The 14154-nt window shown below is 45.2% G+C and overlaps 1 protein-coding gene across 4 annotated transcripts in view; it reads left to right on the top strand.

The window, feature by feature from the left end:
• The window catches only part of Ces5a (carboxylesterase 5A), a 36817-nt gene that overhangs the window by 8218 nt on the left and 14445 nt on the right, over nucleotides 1-14154 (top strand). For all 4 annotated transcript variants that reach the window (XM_006531321.3, NM_001003951.3, NM_001381850.1 and 1 more), the window contains 6 exons: nucleotides 1963-2116; nucleotides 4434-4538; nucleotides 6588-6692; nucleotides 8018-8158; nucleotides 10689-10757; nucleotides 13320-13467. In XM_006531321.3, coding sequence (XP_006531384.1) covers nucleotides 1963-2116; nucleotides 4434-4538; nucleotides 6588-6692; nucleotides 8018-8158; nucleotides 10689-10757; nucleotides 13320-13467 — 722 coding nt within the window. The remainder of the gene's footprint in view (nucleotides 1-1962; nucleotides 2117-4433; nucleotides 4539-6587; nucleotides 6693-8017; nucleotides 8159-10688; nucleotides 10758-13319; nucleotides 13468-14154) is intronic.

The raw sequence follows: 14154 nt of genomic DNA, 5'->3' as shown, positions 1-14154 counted from the left end.
ACCAGTTACATGACTGGCCCGAGGCTACCCAGATGAGCAATGAATCCTATGCTACACCTAGAGATCTTCGTGATTTCCATGAACTGCTTCTCCTTCAGGGAGGAATGGAACCATTATGGGGCACACTATGGAATGAAGGTTAAATTGGCAGGGCTTGGAGAGGGCTGAGAATGAAAACTAAGCCTTAGCAAGCCATGGTTACAGATAAAGAGATGGAGGAGGAGGAACAGGTTGGAGAACTGGAGGATGGTAGGGGCTAGGATGCTGAGGTTCCCAGGATGCTGAGGTTCCCAGGATGCTGAGGTTCCCAGGATGCTGAGGTTCCCAGGATGCTGAGGTTCCCAGGATGCTGAGGTTCCCAGGATGCTGAGGTTCCTCTCCCGGGATGCTGAGGTTCCTCTCCCGGGATGCTGAGGTTCCTCTCCCAGGATGCTGAGGTTCCCAGGATGCTGAGGTTCCTCTCCCAGGATGCTGAGGTTCCCAGGATGCTGAGGTTCCCAGGATGCTGAGGTTCCTCTCCCAGGATGCTGAGGTTCCTCTCCCAGGATGCTGAGGTTCCTCTCCCAGGATGCTGAGGTTCCTCTCCCAGGATGCTGAGGTTCCCAGGATGCTGAGGTTCCTCTCCCAGGATGCTGAGGTTCCCAGGATGCTGAGGTTCCCAGGATGCTGAGGTTCCTCTCCCAGGATGCTGAGGTTCCCAGGATGCTGAGGTTCCTCTCCCAGGATGCTGAGGTTCCCAGGATGCTGAGGTTCCCAGGATGCTGAGGTTCCCAGGATGCTGAGGTTCCCAGGATGCTGAGGTTCCCAGGATGCTGAGGTTCCTCTCCCGGGATGCTGAGGTTCCCAGGATGCTGAGGTTCCTCTCCCAGGATGCTGAGGTTCCCAGGATGCTGAGGTTCCCAGGATGCTGAGGTTCCTCTCCCAGGATGCTGAGGTTCCTCTCCCAGGATGCTGAGGTTCCTCTCCCAGGATGAGAACCACTCAGCAGTTCTGGGTCCCGATGTTTCTGTGTTCTCTGTTATACTTTTCATGTGCTTCCTTGTGAGCTGCTCAAGAATTCTGGGGAGTATGCAACTTTCTGAGGCACGTTCATGGAGTGTGATTAGGAGAGTGGATTCTGAGGGCAGAATCATTGACTCCTAATTCTTTCTCGATCTTTCTGACAAGGCGATCTAATATCTCTGTGCCTGAATTTCCCAGCCTGTTTCAAAGGAATTCAAAGGGATGAGTATCATGGTGGCATTTCCACAGATTTATCTGAAAAGAATTGGCACAAGCATGGTCATGGGGTTAGGGTGTCACTGCCCTAGCCTCTGTCCAGCATGGAGGGTGCATGGCATGGTGGGATATACAGCCTAGACTCTTTCCACTCAACCCTCAGTACCTCTTGCCAATGGCACATGCTGAAGCCCAAGCAATGCAATTTCTAGAAGCTAATCTTTCAGTAGCAGGGCAGAGAAAACTCAAAGAGGCAAAGAGGACAGTGTCCAGAGCCATCTGTCTCACACACGGGCTGTGGAGATTTTAGGAGTCTTAGCCGAACATTTCTTGGGGCCATGCTGGGCACACTTGTTGCTGTGGGTACTGCCTTTATTGTTAATAAAGAGGCAGTTTGGGATTTTGTCATTCATTGGAATTTCTTTGTTCAAGAAGGCTTGGCTCAAGAGGCAGAGATAACTCTTAGCAGCAGAACGTTTTAGGGATCCATGGGCTAAGGGGAGCCAACAGTAGACATAAAATATTGCCTGTGCACTTCTCTTAAAGTCAGAGCTTCCACCATTCTCGAGGAAGTCCCAGGAAATGAGGACCAGGCCCAGTGTCCTCAGCTTATGCAGGACTCTGGTTTTCACTGTCCTGTCAGCTCACCCCTGAATGTGACTGGGGACTGGGGACCTGACCTGACTGGGGACTGCAGGACTCATGTTAGCCAGAGAAGAGCTCTCACTTTGCCTCTTGCTCCAGCACACAGAACCAGCATGCCCCTGGGAATTGGGCCTTCTGGGACCAGCTGGCTGCCTTGCTGTGGGTCAGGGAGAACATCAAGTACTTCGGTGGAAACCCTGACTCCGTGACCATCTTCGGTAACTCAGCGGGAGCCATAAGCATTTCTAGCCTCGTGAGTTTTCTGCTCTAGGACTTGGATATGATGATGGGGTTGGTGGTGGTTTATAATCATAAAGACAAGACACATCATCTACATTTGGCTGGTGCCCTTGTGTTGAATACATAATACATTTTTTTATTCCCGTAGGGTTAAAAAAGATAACTTGTATCAATTCTTTGAGAACTGTATATGTGCACACAATGTATTTTTATTTCATCCATTCCCTTATCCCCCTCCTAAACTCCCCAAGAGCAACCTCTCCAAACCTCACATCCTTTTTTATTTTGAATAACCCACCTAGTTAACTTTGTGCTGTCCATATCTACATGCACGTGGAGTGGTCCACCGAAGTAGAACACACATTTTAAAGAATACATATTGCTTTATAGATAACTTGTGAGTCTAGGGCACAATCTATTTCATGAACAAGACAGATGTCACCAGGAGAGTTTAGATGAATTCCTAAAGTCACATAATGTGTGATTATTTGAGGGGGAAAAAAAAATCCGTGTGTTTGTAGAGTCAAATCTCTCTATAATCTAGTCACCAGGACTGGTAAGTACTTGTTGATAGATTCACTCTCTCTTCTCTCTCTCTTTTACAAACATACACACACACACACACACACACACACACACACACACACACACACACACACAGAGCGGCAGGTGGCATCCCACAGCGAGAGCCCCTGAAGGAAGAGCAACACATCTTGAACCAGGTAGTAGAGGAAGATTCGTACAGTTGGGTCTGCTTAGTTACCACTCTCCTGAGAGCCCCTTAGGGCCTTTCCAACATCAGGCTCCCTTCCTTGGCTCTGCTTTTTCACACTATTTTTCAATACTGCCATCCTAGAGACAGAACATCTAGCATTTGGACCGTCTTGCGGGTAGGGGGAGCCACAAAAACCATAGCACTGTTCACCAGAAAACCTCATTAAACACGAATACTGAAACACATCGAAAGGCCTGTAGATGCACACACATGGCCTTCATTTCTCCCTAAAAACAGGATATAGGAATTGTCCTTTTAGAGCTTGTCTGCTGCCCAGAGTTTGGATGTGAATCCTTTTGTACAAATCAGCTGTAGAACTCATTGCCTTTGAGTATAGTTTCTGAGGTTTTATTTTATTTTATTTCTAATCAGCACCCATTTAAACATATATACAAAGTAGCCTGTAGCAAAGTATCTCATAGCAAACCACTCTTATACTGTTATAGCAGCATAACAAGTTTTTATAGTTCTCTCTAAAATTTTACTCTTACCCACACCAACTTGACAGCGATTTTTTTTAGCCACCCATATTTACCAATTTTTCCCTAGACACAATGCTTTCTTTTTATATGTGAAGTACACTGGTTCCTATGATCGTCCCTTGATTGTGTAATCACAATGACTAGTGCAGCTGACAATACAACATTGGAAAAGCATACCCGACTATGGGCACATGACTGATGGGAATAGAAATGTATGAACCTGCTAGAAAATGGCTGTCCTCACTTGGTCAGCATTTCCCTGACATAAATTAACGTGCTAATTAGAGACCAGTTACATAGTAGTGGGTTAAGAGGGTTTCTGCTGTGCAGGGGCCACCAGTATTCAAGGTACCTTTATGTTTTCAATATTGCTTGCTAAGGAGGACTATGCTAACCCACTTTGTATGTATGATAAACGTCATCTTTCGTGAATGCAATTGATCAGGTACTGTGTAGATGTTAGCAATTAGGCAACCTCCGAGGAGGGGGAGTGGCTGGCCGAGGAGGGGGAGTGGCTGGCCGAGGAGGGGGAGTGGCTGGCCTCTGGGGGAGGGGAGGGGCTGACCACAGGGAGGGAAGGGGCTGGCCACGGAAGGGCTGGCCGCAGAGGTTTCTTCATTACTTCTTCCACCTTACATAAAAATATCTGAGACGGATGCAATTTTTGCTACAGTGTTTCAGAGGAATAAACCGATACTTGGAAATAGTGACTTGCCAGTAACAAGGGAATAAAGACACTAGAAACCATGTCAGAATAGCTGACTTAAGTGTTCCTGAAGGTACATGCTTGGAATCCCGGCACTTGGAGACTGAAGCAGAAGGACGAAGGGAGCTAGGGCAACAGAGTAAGATACTGTCTTAAAAGCAGAAAAAACTATAAGGAAATGGGGAGTCACAGAGGTCCCCATTTAACTTAACTTCATTTAAGCCTTGAGCTCCCGAGCAGGACTCTCCAGGCAAAAGCTTGGATTCCAAAGCGGGCTACCTGGGAGGATGTCTTTAAGGAAGGAATGGATCATGGTGGGTGCGATTCTGGGATAATCGCTACTGCATCACTTACATTCTCTTTCTAGATTCTGTCTCCTTTGAGTGCGGACTTATTCCACAGAGCCATCATGCAGAGTGGAGTGGCCATCATCCCCAGCCTGAAGAGCTCTGATAATGATCTGAAACATGATGTAGGTAGATGGTTCATATCTCTCCTTAGTGCTCAAAGCCCACAGGCTGCCTGCTCCTCAATCGTATGCTTAGATTTCCTTACTGGCCACGTCCAAAGAACCTCATGCCAGTCCAAGGGCTGCCTTGTGCCTATGTGGAAGGTCTATTCAACAGGAAAGGGACTAGCTACACAGCATGGCACAGCACTGTTGTTGTTACCCATGGGTGTGTGTATGCATGTCATAAAGCACTGGTTCTCAACCTGTGGCCCACAATCCCTTGGTGGGGTGGAGTCAAATGGCCCTTTCACAGTCAGTGCTCTTAACTGCTGAACCATCTCTCCAGCCCCTGAGAATTATATCACAGTTCATAACAGCAATGAAGTAGCAATGAAAATAATTTTATGGTTGGAGGGTCAGTACAACATAAGGAGCTATATTAAAGGGTCACAGCATCAGGAAGGTTGAGAAACACTGTCATAGAGGAAAGGAGTCCAGCTACACAATGCGGCATTACTGTTGTGCCTGACAGTGCACATATCCATTATAGTTCTTAAATAATCTTGTGGGGATACAAATCAGTCTCAGTGTTCTTATTCTGTGCAGCTAATCTTCTGGGACTGCCATATTTTATGCTACCCAAGTGTAATGTTGAGAAGAACTCTGAGGCTGTTTTCAGGGGTGTGGTGCAGTGACTGATGGAGTTTAGGAGATGCAGAAGTGAATGCATCCCAGATATTTGTTATCCTCTGGAAATTAGTCACTCAAGTAGTGCAGTGGTCTTTCTCTCTCTCTCTCTCTCTCTCTCTCTCTCTCTCTCTCTCTCTCTCTCTCTCTCTCTCTCTATGTGTGTGTGTGTGTGTGTGTGTGTCTTCCTTCCTTCCTTCCTTCCTTCCTTCCTTCCTTCCTTCCTTCCTTCCTTCCTTCCTTCCTTCCTTCCTTCTCTTAAGGTGGATGTCTCACTATGTTACCTGGACAGGTTTCAAATTTCTGAGCTGAAAAGACCTTCCCATCTCAGTCTCTAGAGCATATGGAACTACATCGTGAACCCCTTCTGTTGGGCTCATGTAGTACATTTTTTTAAACTTGATGTAGAACATAGCACACACAACCCCCAATATCTAAATAATGTCATAAGCCTGTGAACTAACTTCAGTGCAGATGAACACTGATTTTGGTAATGCTTAATTAAGCAAAGGTACTTTCAGCTTACGCATCATTCATTCACCCCCAAAGCAGTCATTGAGCTTGTGTAGTTTCTCAGGGCTCCATTAGGACTTGTGACTTTATCAATGGAGCAAAAATATCCTTGACTAGAGGAGACCATGAACTTTTTGTTGTGATGTTATCTGGAGTCTGTGGATTGGTGTGGAAGGTTGTCCTTGGGACCTACAGTCACATGTAGTCGCTATATGCTAGCCATGTATGCAACTTATGTTCAATTCTCAATGCATACATGGCTCCCAGAAGCATAAGGTCAACTGTAAATGAACGAGTTCTACAAATATGGGAAGTGGAGGTGTTTAGGGCTATAGATTCTTTGCCCAGCAGTTGTGCTATCTTACTGGTTTAATAATATTAAGGCTGTCTGGTGTTTTCCATCCACAGGTGGGCAAAAGAAAGGGCACAGCCTAGGCAGTTTGAGCTAGCTGCCGGGTGGTTGGTCGGTGTAGAGCGATCACAGCTTCCAGCATTCATGAAAGAAATGTCATCTGGCCATTGGTGGAGCTGAGTGAGGCAGGTGGTTGCTGATCACAGAGCCTAGCTAGGAGCACGGAAGGAGCTCTTAAGAGCAAGCATGTTTTTAAAATTACACACAACAACTAGGAAGGAACCCTGATTCCAATCCATGACCATAGACTGACAACCCCCCTTTCCACCAGTTCTGGCAGTCACTAGAGTTAGAATAGCACACAGCTAACCTCAGTGTAGCAGCATTGGCCTACAGAGAGTCAGGTGGCATGTTGGACCTCACACAGATGGACCACCCATGCCTGGTGGAGGTCACATTCCAGGCTTTTGTTCACTAGATGTATTCAGTATTACTGTGTCTGCCCTCTCTGTAAACAGTTGCAGGTGGTTGCAAATGTTTGTGATTGCAATGTATCAGACTCCAAGGCTTTGCTGAAGTGCCTGAGGGAAAAGTCTTCTTTGGAGTTGATGAGCCTTAGCCAGGTAAAGAGGGACGGAACAGCTGAGGGTGGGTAACTCAGTCGATGGAGTGGCTATATAGTCTATCCCTTTTTATTTATTTTGATCTTTTTGATTTTGATCTATTTTGACAAGAGAGGGGTTGGAGATTCGTGGCAGTATCTGGATGTTGTGGGGGTTCAGACTCACCCTTACAAGTGATTTAAAGAACATCATGGGGTAGGTACATTGCTCAGCCTGGGTTATTGCTTAGACATTGAAGGCATCCCCCTGGGAAGTGGGCCTTGCTTGTACCACATGACCCTGAAGCTAAAGCCAAGATGGAGAGCTGGGAGTTCTAATTGGAAGTAACATTTTTCTTGTTGTAACAGAATATTCTAAAATCTCAGTTGCCTGAAAAGGAATGGGCAGAGAGACGCCCACTGCTATAGGAATCCAACCAAACTCTGGCTGGCACTTGTGCATTTCCATCATTAAATGACTAATTGCACTGGGTGTACTTTAATAGACCTTCTAATCTTGAGATGCTGCTAGTCCTTGAATGATTAAGATTGTTCCTTGTCAGACTCAAATGTTTGGAGCTACATGGCATGGATAAAGTATCTGCAGTCTAGAGTCTACAAAGTGGCTAATAGCAACCCACCAATGTAAACTCCTTCTTGGCCCCTTCTACCTAACTCCCTAAACAGAAACCCAAAGAGAGGAAATATGATCAGGGCTGGTGAGATAGCTCATCCAGGAAAAGCATTTGCTGCCTAAGCCTGGTGACACCAGTGCCAAGACCAGAACCCATCTAAAGGTGAAAGAGAATGGCCCCACACAAGGTGTCTCTGGCCCCACAGAGACACTGTGGCATGTACAAGCCACATGCCACAACCACTCCCCCATGACAAAAAATGCTGGAAAAAGATCAGAGCGTTGTTGCTTTCTGAGGCCCAACAAACAGGACATCAGTATCACCTGGGGGCAGCCCCAGCGACAGCCTGCTAGATTGCCCTTAGAGTTCTCTATTCAGCAGACCTGAGAATTTATGTATCTAATAATAAAGTTCCAGATGCCATTGATACTGGCCTATGAACCCCTTTGAGAACTACTGTGCTAGGCTCTTATTTTTCCTTGAGTGATATTATTATTGTTTTATTATTTAGCAGATGACAAACCATGGCACAGAAAAGTTTAGATTTTTTTTTCCCTTAAGTGCACTGCAGGCCAGGTCAGAAATGAATACATTTGGCTCAACCAATACCAATAGTATTTTGCTTATCCTTATTCTAACTGCATTTGGACTTCTGAGGACAGTAGATTTCATAAACAGAAACAACTGTTGGTTTTCCTTTTCCTTGTTGCAGAAAGCAAAATCATTCACTCGAGTGGTCGACGGTTCTTTCTTCTCCGAAGAACCACTAGAACTGTTGTCTCAAAAGACATTGAAAATAGTACCTTCTATCATTGGAGTCAATAACCAGGAGTGTGGCTACATATTGCCCGTGGTAAGGATTCTGGCTGCCCTCCCTGCCTCTGCCTCTATAGCAAGACAACTATTTGCTTCCATAGATGACTCCCTGTGTGATAAGAGTTGGGAGCCCATTGGTATTTATGCAACAATAACCTTCCCACTGACTGGAAGAGGGGTCATAGTCTGCTTAAGGGGGGGGGATTTATTTGGTTTGTGATTTTGGCCAATAGAAGTAAAAACAGTATGGTTCCAGCATTGGAGATGATATCACATGATGGAGAAGTAGAAAGGGGAAGGGTGCATGCAAAGGGGTCCAGCATAAAGAGGCTGCCCTGCTTTGTAATAACCCTCTTGCAAACTAACCATGTCCTAGGAGAATTACAGTCATCTCTTCTAAGGACTGTGCTCCTGTGACCTAATCACTTTCGCCAAAGTCCTACCTCTTAGAGATTTACCATTGTACAGTACATTTATAATGGGAATCAAACTTCCAGCACATGAACACTTGGTTGGACATAATCATTTCTAAACTATAGGCAAGACGAACTGGAGACTGGAGGATCAACAGTATGTCCATCTTGACCCTTATACTGGTTTACTGCAAAAGAAGCAACTGTATACAGAGGAGAGAGTTGGATCCATTTGGCTTTACTAAAAACAAAACAAAACAAAACAAAACACAAAATACCCCTACATTTACTATGACAGATTTGGGAAACTTTATTCCTTCAAATTATATCCAGTCTTGGTCCAGGCATTTTGACTTCCAAGAACACTTTCCAAGTTTGCTTCTTGCAGTAGAATAATGAAATGTAGAGACATTGTATACACTTAGGAACCCCAAACCTTCGATAGTGGACATCCACAGCTTCCTGCTTCCTGTCTGGTCACATTCTCCAGGGTCACATAGTAGGTATGTATAATTAAAAGATGCTTTCAGAGCATGTCCACTGCAATGAAGAACACAGGGTGGGAAGGAGTTATGTTCAGGAGTGTCAGAGAGCAATGAGGGTAAGCCCCTCTGAGGAGGGTGCTGGATGGTTGAACAGAAGCCTGGGTAAGCAGAGGGAGGGACACTTTCTGGAATCTGGGAAAAGCTTTCCATCTGCTTTAGAAGTTTTGAGGAGAGGTCAAATTCATTATGACATCAAAGCTCACTTTCCTAGACCAACCTCTATGTTTTAAACTATCAGGGTAGCAGGGAGAGAGTACTAAGAAATAAAGGAACCAATGATTGTAACCACCGTGACCAATCTCTGGAGTGCCTTCCACATACCACCTGAATGAGAACTTGCAAACAGACACCATCTCTTCTACTTTATAGTTAAAAAAAAATACTGCCCTTCAGAGGATGAGAGTAGTGTTCCTGTCTCCTAGCCAACTGCTTTTTAAGATGGAAACACATTAAATAGCCTGGCATATTGTAAGCTCTCAGCAAATGCTATCTCTTGGAATAATGCTGAGGATAAGGGGGCAGCCAGTACTCAGATCTGCATCACTCAGGGGAGACTATGGATGTCTATGGATTTCAGCCAAATCTGTTCCTGTTTACTGGAGACTTAAGCCAAATCCAGTTCCTAAAACATGTCGGTGGGAAACTGTCAGGGAAGAAGATGACAAGATTTCCAAGTACATTTATTTGACTAGTGAACTGGACGTTTACCTGCTCATGTTTTTAAGCTGTAGTACTTCCAGGAAATAATCATTAAGCAATTATTTGGAGCTTCTGCCATGTAAGGACCACCATTGTGAATGCTTTCCAAAGAACAACTCTCTATTCCAGCATCACGCTCTTTATGGGCAGTACATTGTTTTGATCTCCCAAGTGAGGAATCTGAGACATGAGGAATTATTTGCAGATTCACCACAGCCCTCATCCAAGCCCCCCCTGAAAGGTCCTTGACCCCCCAGTCTTACCACTCTAATACTGGCTTCTTACCAATCATGACTGAAAAGGTTTTGGAAAGAGAGTAACATGCCACTGGCTTCTCTGTGAATCTGGGGTCAAAGTTAAGTGTGTATCAGTTTAGATCAGTATAACAAAGTGAGTCTTATGTCTTAAACCATAGAAGTGCATCTTCTCTTAGTTCCTCCATGCCTGAGACCAAGCTGTTACAAGTTTGGTTTCTCTCTGACTTGTGAATGGTCACTTCCTTACTGGGTTCAGTGTAGTGTGTCTTTATGCTTGGATTCTAGTATCTGTGTGTCTGGGTGCCTTTAGTGGCCTTATTGAATTAGCATCACTGCTTTAAATACAAAATACTGATATGCTCTGATGTACAGGGGTTGGGGAGGGGTGTTCAGCATTTCAACATACGAGTTTAATCCAGCTGTTAGCCCATAACCACTGGAGCTACACAAGGCCACAGGTCTGATAGGGGATGGCTTCCTTCAATAAGACACTTTTGACCAACCGATAACTGAAGCTGCTACTATGCACGGCTACCTGGGGCTGAAAGGCTCTTCTCTTTTCAGTCTCCACTGGAAAACATTGCATGTCCTGGTCCTGTTTCACTTTCTGATGCTCAGATGGCTCACAGAGGATACCCTGTTTCTCTCCACAGAGAGACACTCCTGAGATTCTCCTCGGCTCCAATGAGTCTACTGCTCTCACCTTGATACATACTTTGCTGGTAAGTGACTGTGGGTGATGTGACTCTCCAGTCATTCATTCACTTGGTAAAAATCCCTGCCCTCCACACATGGATAGAGCTGAGAGTACAGACATTCCACAGTGACTTGTTAATTGATGAATTAATTCAGTAGACTCATCGCTGGCTCACAATCCCTTATTCTCACAATTCTTAAGTCCTACGAGCTCTAAAAACCCAAAGTCTTTTGTTACCCTCATATTAGCCAAAGGTGAGCTGTGGCCCCTGGGCCTTTTCACTTCTAAGCATTCATTTTCTTTATTTATGCCATTATTCATCTGTTTTGGGGACATATTAATGTGGATTTTTGGGGTACTTTCTCCCCCCAAGAATGTTACACACCAGCACATGTCCTGAATCATCTGACTATCATTTGGAAAGTTATGAATTATGAAATATGCAAGGTGCTAAAGTTCTATATTTACTATGTGGCCATCAGGTATTATTTTAAGTTCCAACATTAACAGTGTTAACTTTTCAGATTTTAGAAACAAACATAACATCTGCATCAGGTCTAACTCTAAACATAAAGGATGTGGCGATCAACTTATTTCTTTCCTATCTGCTTCCTCCTGTTATATTCCTTTCCATGACATTTATTTAGCATAATCTCAGTGCCCAAGTTCATTGTCAAAGTTGATGGAACATGTATTTACTGAGATCAAACACTCTAGCACTTTCCCTTGCAATGGGATGTGGTGTGAGGTGGACAGATATGACCATGGCTGTGACATTGATGCAGAGCACCATGGCCTGTGATGTCCACAGGGGGATCTGGGTAGCTCCCTGCAAGGAGAAATAGTTTGAGGGAATCTCGAGTGAGTGGAACATGGGACCTAGCAGGACCAACTGGGAGCTGGAGAATATGGATAGATCAGCTGTGGGGGTAACTGCAGCCAGGGAGGACTCATGAGACTGTTGGATGCCAGAGATGGAGTGTGAATTCATTGATATGCTAAGAAACAAAGGAGGCTTCTTCTATCTGTAGAGGGACCTGCCTGGGTGAGCCCCTGGAATGGGAAGAGGGATATGTAGTGAGTCTTGACTATCCAATGGAATGAACTGAGCCTGAAGATTGAAGAATATTCAAGAGATACATTGAGTAATGGGTTCTCTCCAGCTGGATGGTAGATGTCCCCTTGGAGGAGATGTCTACTGGTCTGGGTCATAGGGAAAGGGACACTGGAGAAGAGGAGAGGCATTTCAAATGCTGAAAATATCTTGAGCTGAATCTCAGGGGTGGTAAGTAGGTTTTCTTGAAAGGCAGGCACAAGAATGAAGAGTGATGTGCAGCCTCTCTGAGAAAGACCTGGTAACATGCAAGAACTGCTTCAGAAATGGTGAGCAGTTCCCTGGCCTTTCTCCAGAAGCCTGTGAGTCCACCTTGTGACCATCTTCTGGTGGCTTCTCGGTGGCTGACAGCCTCTCTACTCTGGACACCTCCAGGCCCATAAGGTCTGTTCATCTCATAGTCCAAGTGAATAGGCTTTTGTACCAGAGCCTTGACTGCTGAAGTCTTCTCTTGTCATGAGCCTGACTAAAGCAACCTTAGCCTTCTGAAGTCCTGAAGAGTGAGTCTCAGCTGCACTCCCAGATGTATCCTATGGAGCTTTACCTCCAAAATCCACAGAAATGTGCCCAAGGCTGGGCTGCCGAAGTAAATTTCCAAGGACTCCCTAGATCATTGGACCCCTTTACACAGTCATCATGGTGAGAGACCTTTGGATCCTCAAAACGTTGACCTTCTACAGTCTGCCACTGGTGCTCAGGATAAGAACAAGGTTAGAGAGGCAGCTGGAGTTGGGTCAAGGAAGACACTCAGTTGTCCAATGTAAGCGCTCAGCAGTGGTGATCAGAAACCAAGAGCTCCAAGACAAGCTATCTGCCAGGCAATGTGCTCTGCCTGTCCTCTCATGCCGTCCTTAGAATTTTAAAAATGTAATTTTTAAAAGGACAGATGAAGGGACTGAGGCTGCAAGACACTGAATGGCTTAGAAGCAGAGCTTGTCCCAGGGCAGGGACAGTTTTGTGGATGCGTGGCCTGTGTGTCCTACACCACTTCTGGCTGTTTCTTTTTGATGCTCTGCTGTCCACACCCAGAAATTCTTAATAACTTTGGGACACAAGACCCTGGATTTTCATTTTGCCATGAGCACCACCAATGTGTATTGTGTGGAGCCCAGGGCATGGGGTTTGAATACAGTCTTGTGAAAGAATTGTGGTTCTATCTGTTTGGATCAACCATTTATTCTCTTCATGTCTAAATTTCCAAATCTATGGTGTTATTCTTAATGCATACTAGGATTGCTGTGTGGGTGAAATGAGAAATGTGTAGAGAGAATTTACAACTTGACCTTCACAGGCGAATGCTTAATTAACAGGATGGCCATTGTTGACTTGGTTTTCCTAGGACCGTGAACTTTTCTTTTTTCTTTTTCTCTGTTTCTTTTCCTTCCCCTTCACTTTTCCTCTTCCTTCCTTCCTTCCTCCCTCCCTCCCTCCCTCCCTTTCTTCCTTCTTTCCTTTCTTCCTTTCTTTTCACAGCATATCCCCACCCAGCATTTGTACATTGTGACTAAAGAGTACTTCCATGGCAAGCATTCTCCGACCGACATCCGAGACACTTTACTGGACTTGTTTGGAGATGTGTTCTTTGTGGTTCCCGGGCTGGTTACAGCTCGATATCACAGAGGTAAGTCCCTGAAGAGCACCTTTCAAGGACAGAGTGAGCCAGGAGGTCCTGGGGTCCATGTTGCCTACTGAGGACCCATCCCTGGACTCCTTCGCTGTGAGGATCTCTTTGGTGTGTTCACAGTGGATGAACACTGTAGTCATCTTTGTGGCTCGAGAACACAGACTACTTATTGTTTCAGTCCTTTTCTTTCTTCATTTCTCTCTCTGGAGCTGGTTGTCTTTTCAAAACATCTTAGCTATAGGAGAAGGGGGAAAATAAGATGGAAGAAAAATCATTGGGGAGTAATCTTCTCCCTTTATCCATTACTCCCCATCCCCCTCCCTCGTCTTCATCTCCCCCTTCCCTCTGTTTTTCTTGCAACAAATGCTTACCAGTGAGTTCCTTTGCACTTGGTTCTGTTCTATATCCTGTAAGTTTGGCAGCGAGCAGAATAAATACCCTGCCACTGTTCTAGTGAGAAAGACCGGAAAAAAGAAATAAACAAATTAATGTAGACTGTGTTCAATGGTGATAAGTGCAGTGACATCAGAGAGGGACAGAGGCCATGGGCCAGGTTGCCATGGGAGGTCACTGCTGCATTATGTTTCTTAGTGACAGACAAGGTGAGGACTGCTGAGTTGACTGTTAAGTTTGACTACACAGAAGTCGCTGGTGACCTTGACACTGACTTTAACTGAATGATAA

This window comes from Mus musculus, chromosome 8, assembly GCF_000001635.26.
Source record: "Mus musculus strain C57BL/6J chromosome 8, GRCm38.p6 C57BL/6J".
Lineage (NCBI taxonomy): Eukaryota > Metazoa > Chordata > Mammalia > Rodentia > Muridae > Mus > Mus musculus.
Note: the sequence above shows the minus strand (reverse complement) of the source record. Positions and strands in the feature narration are given on the sequence as shown.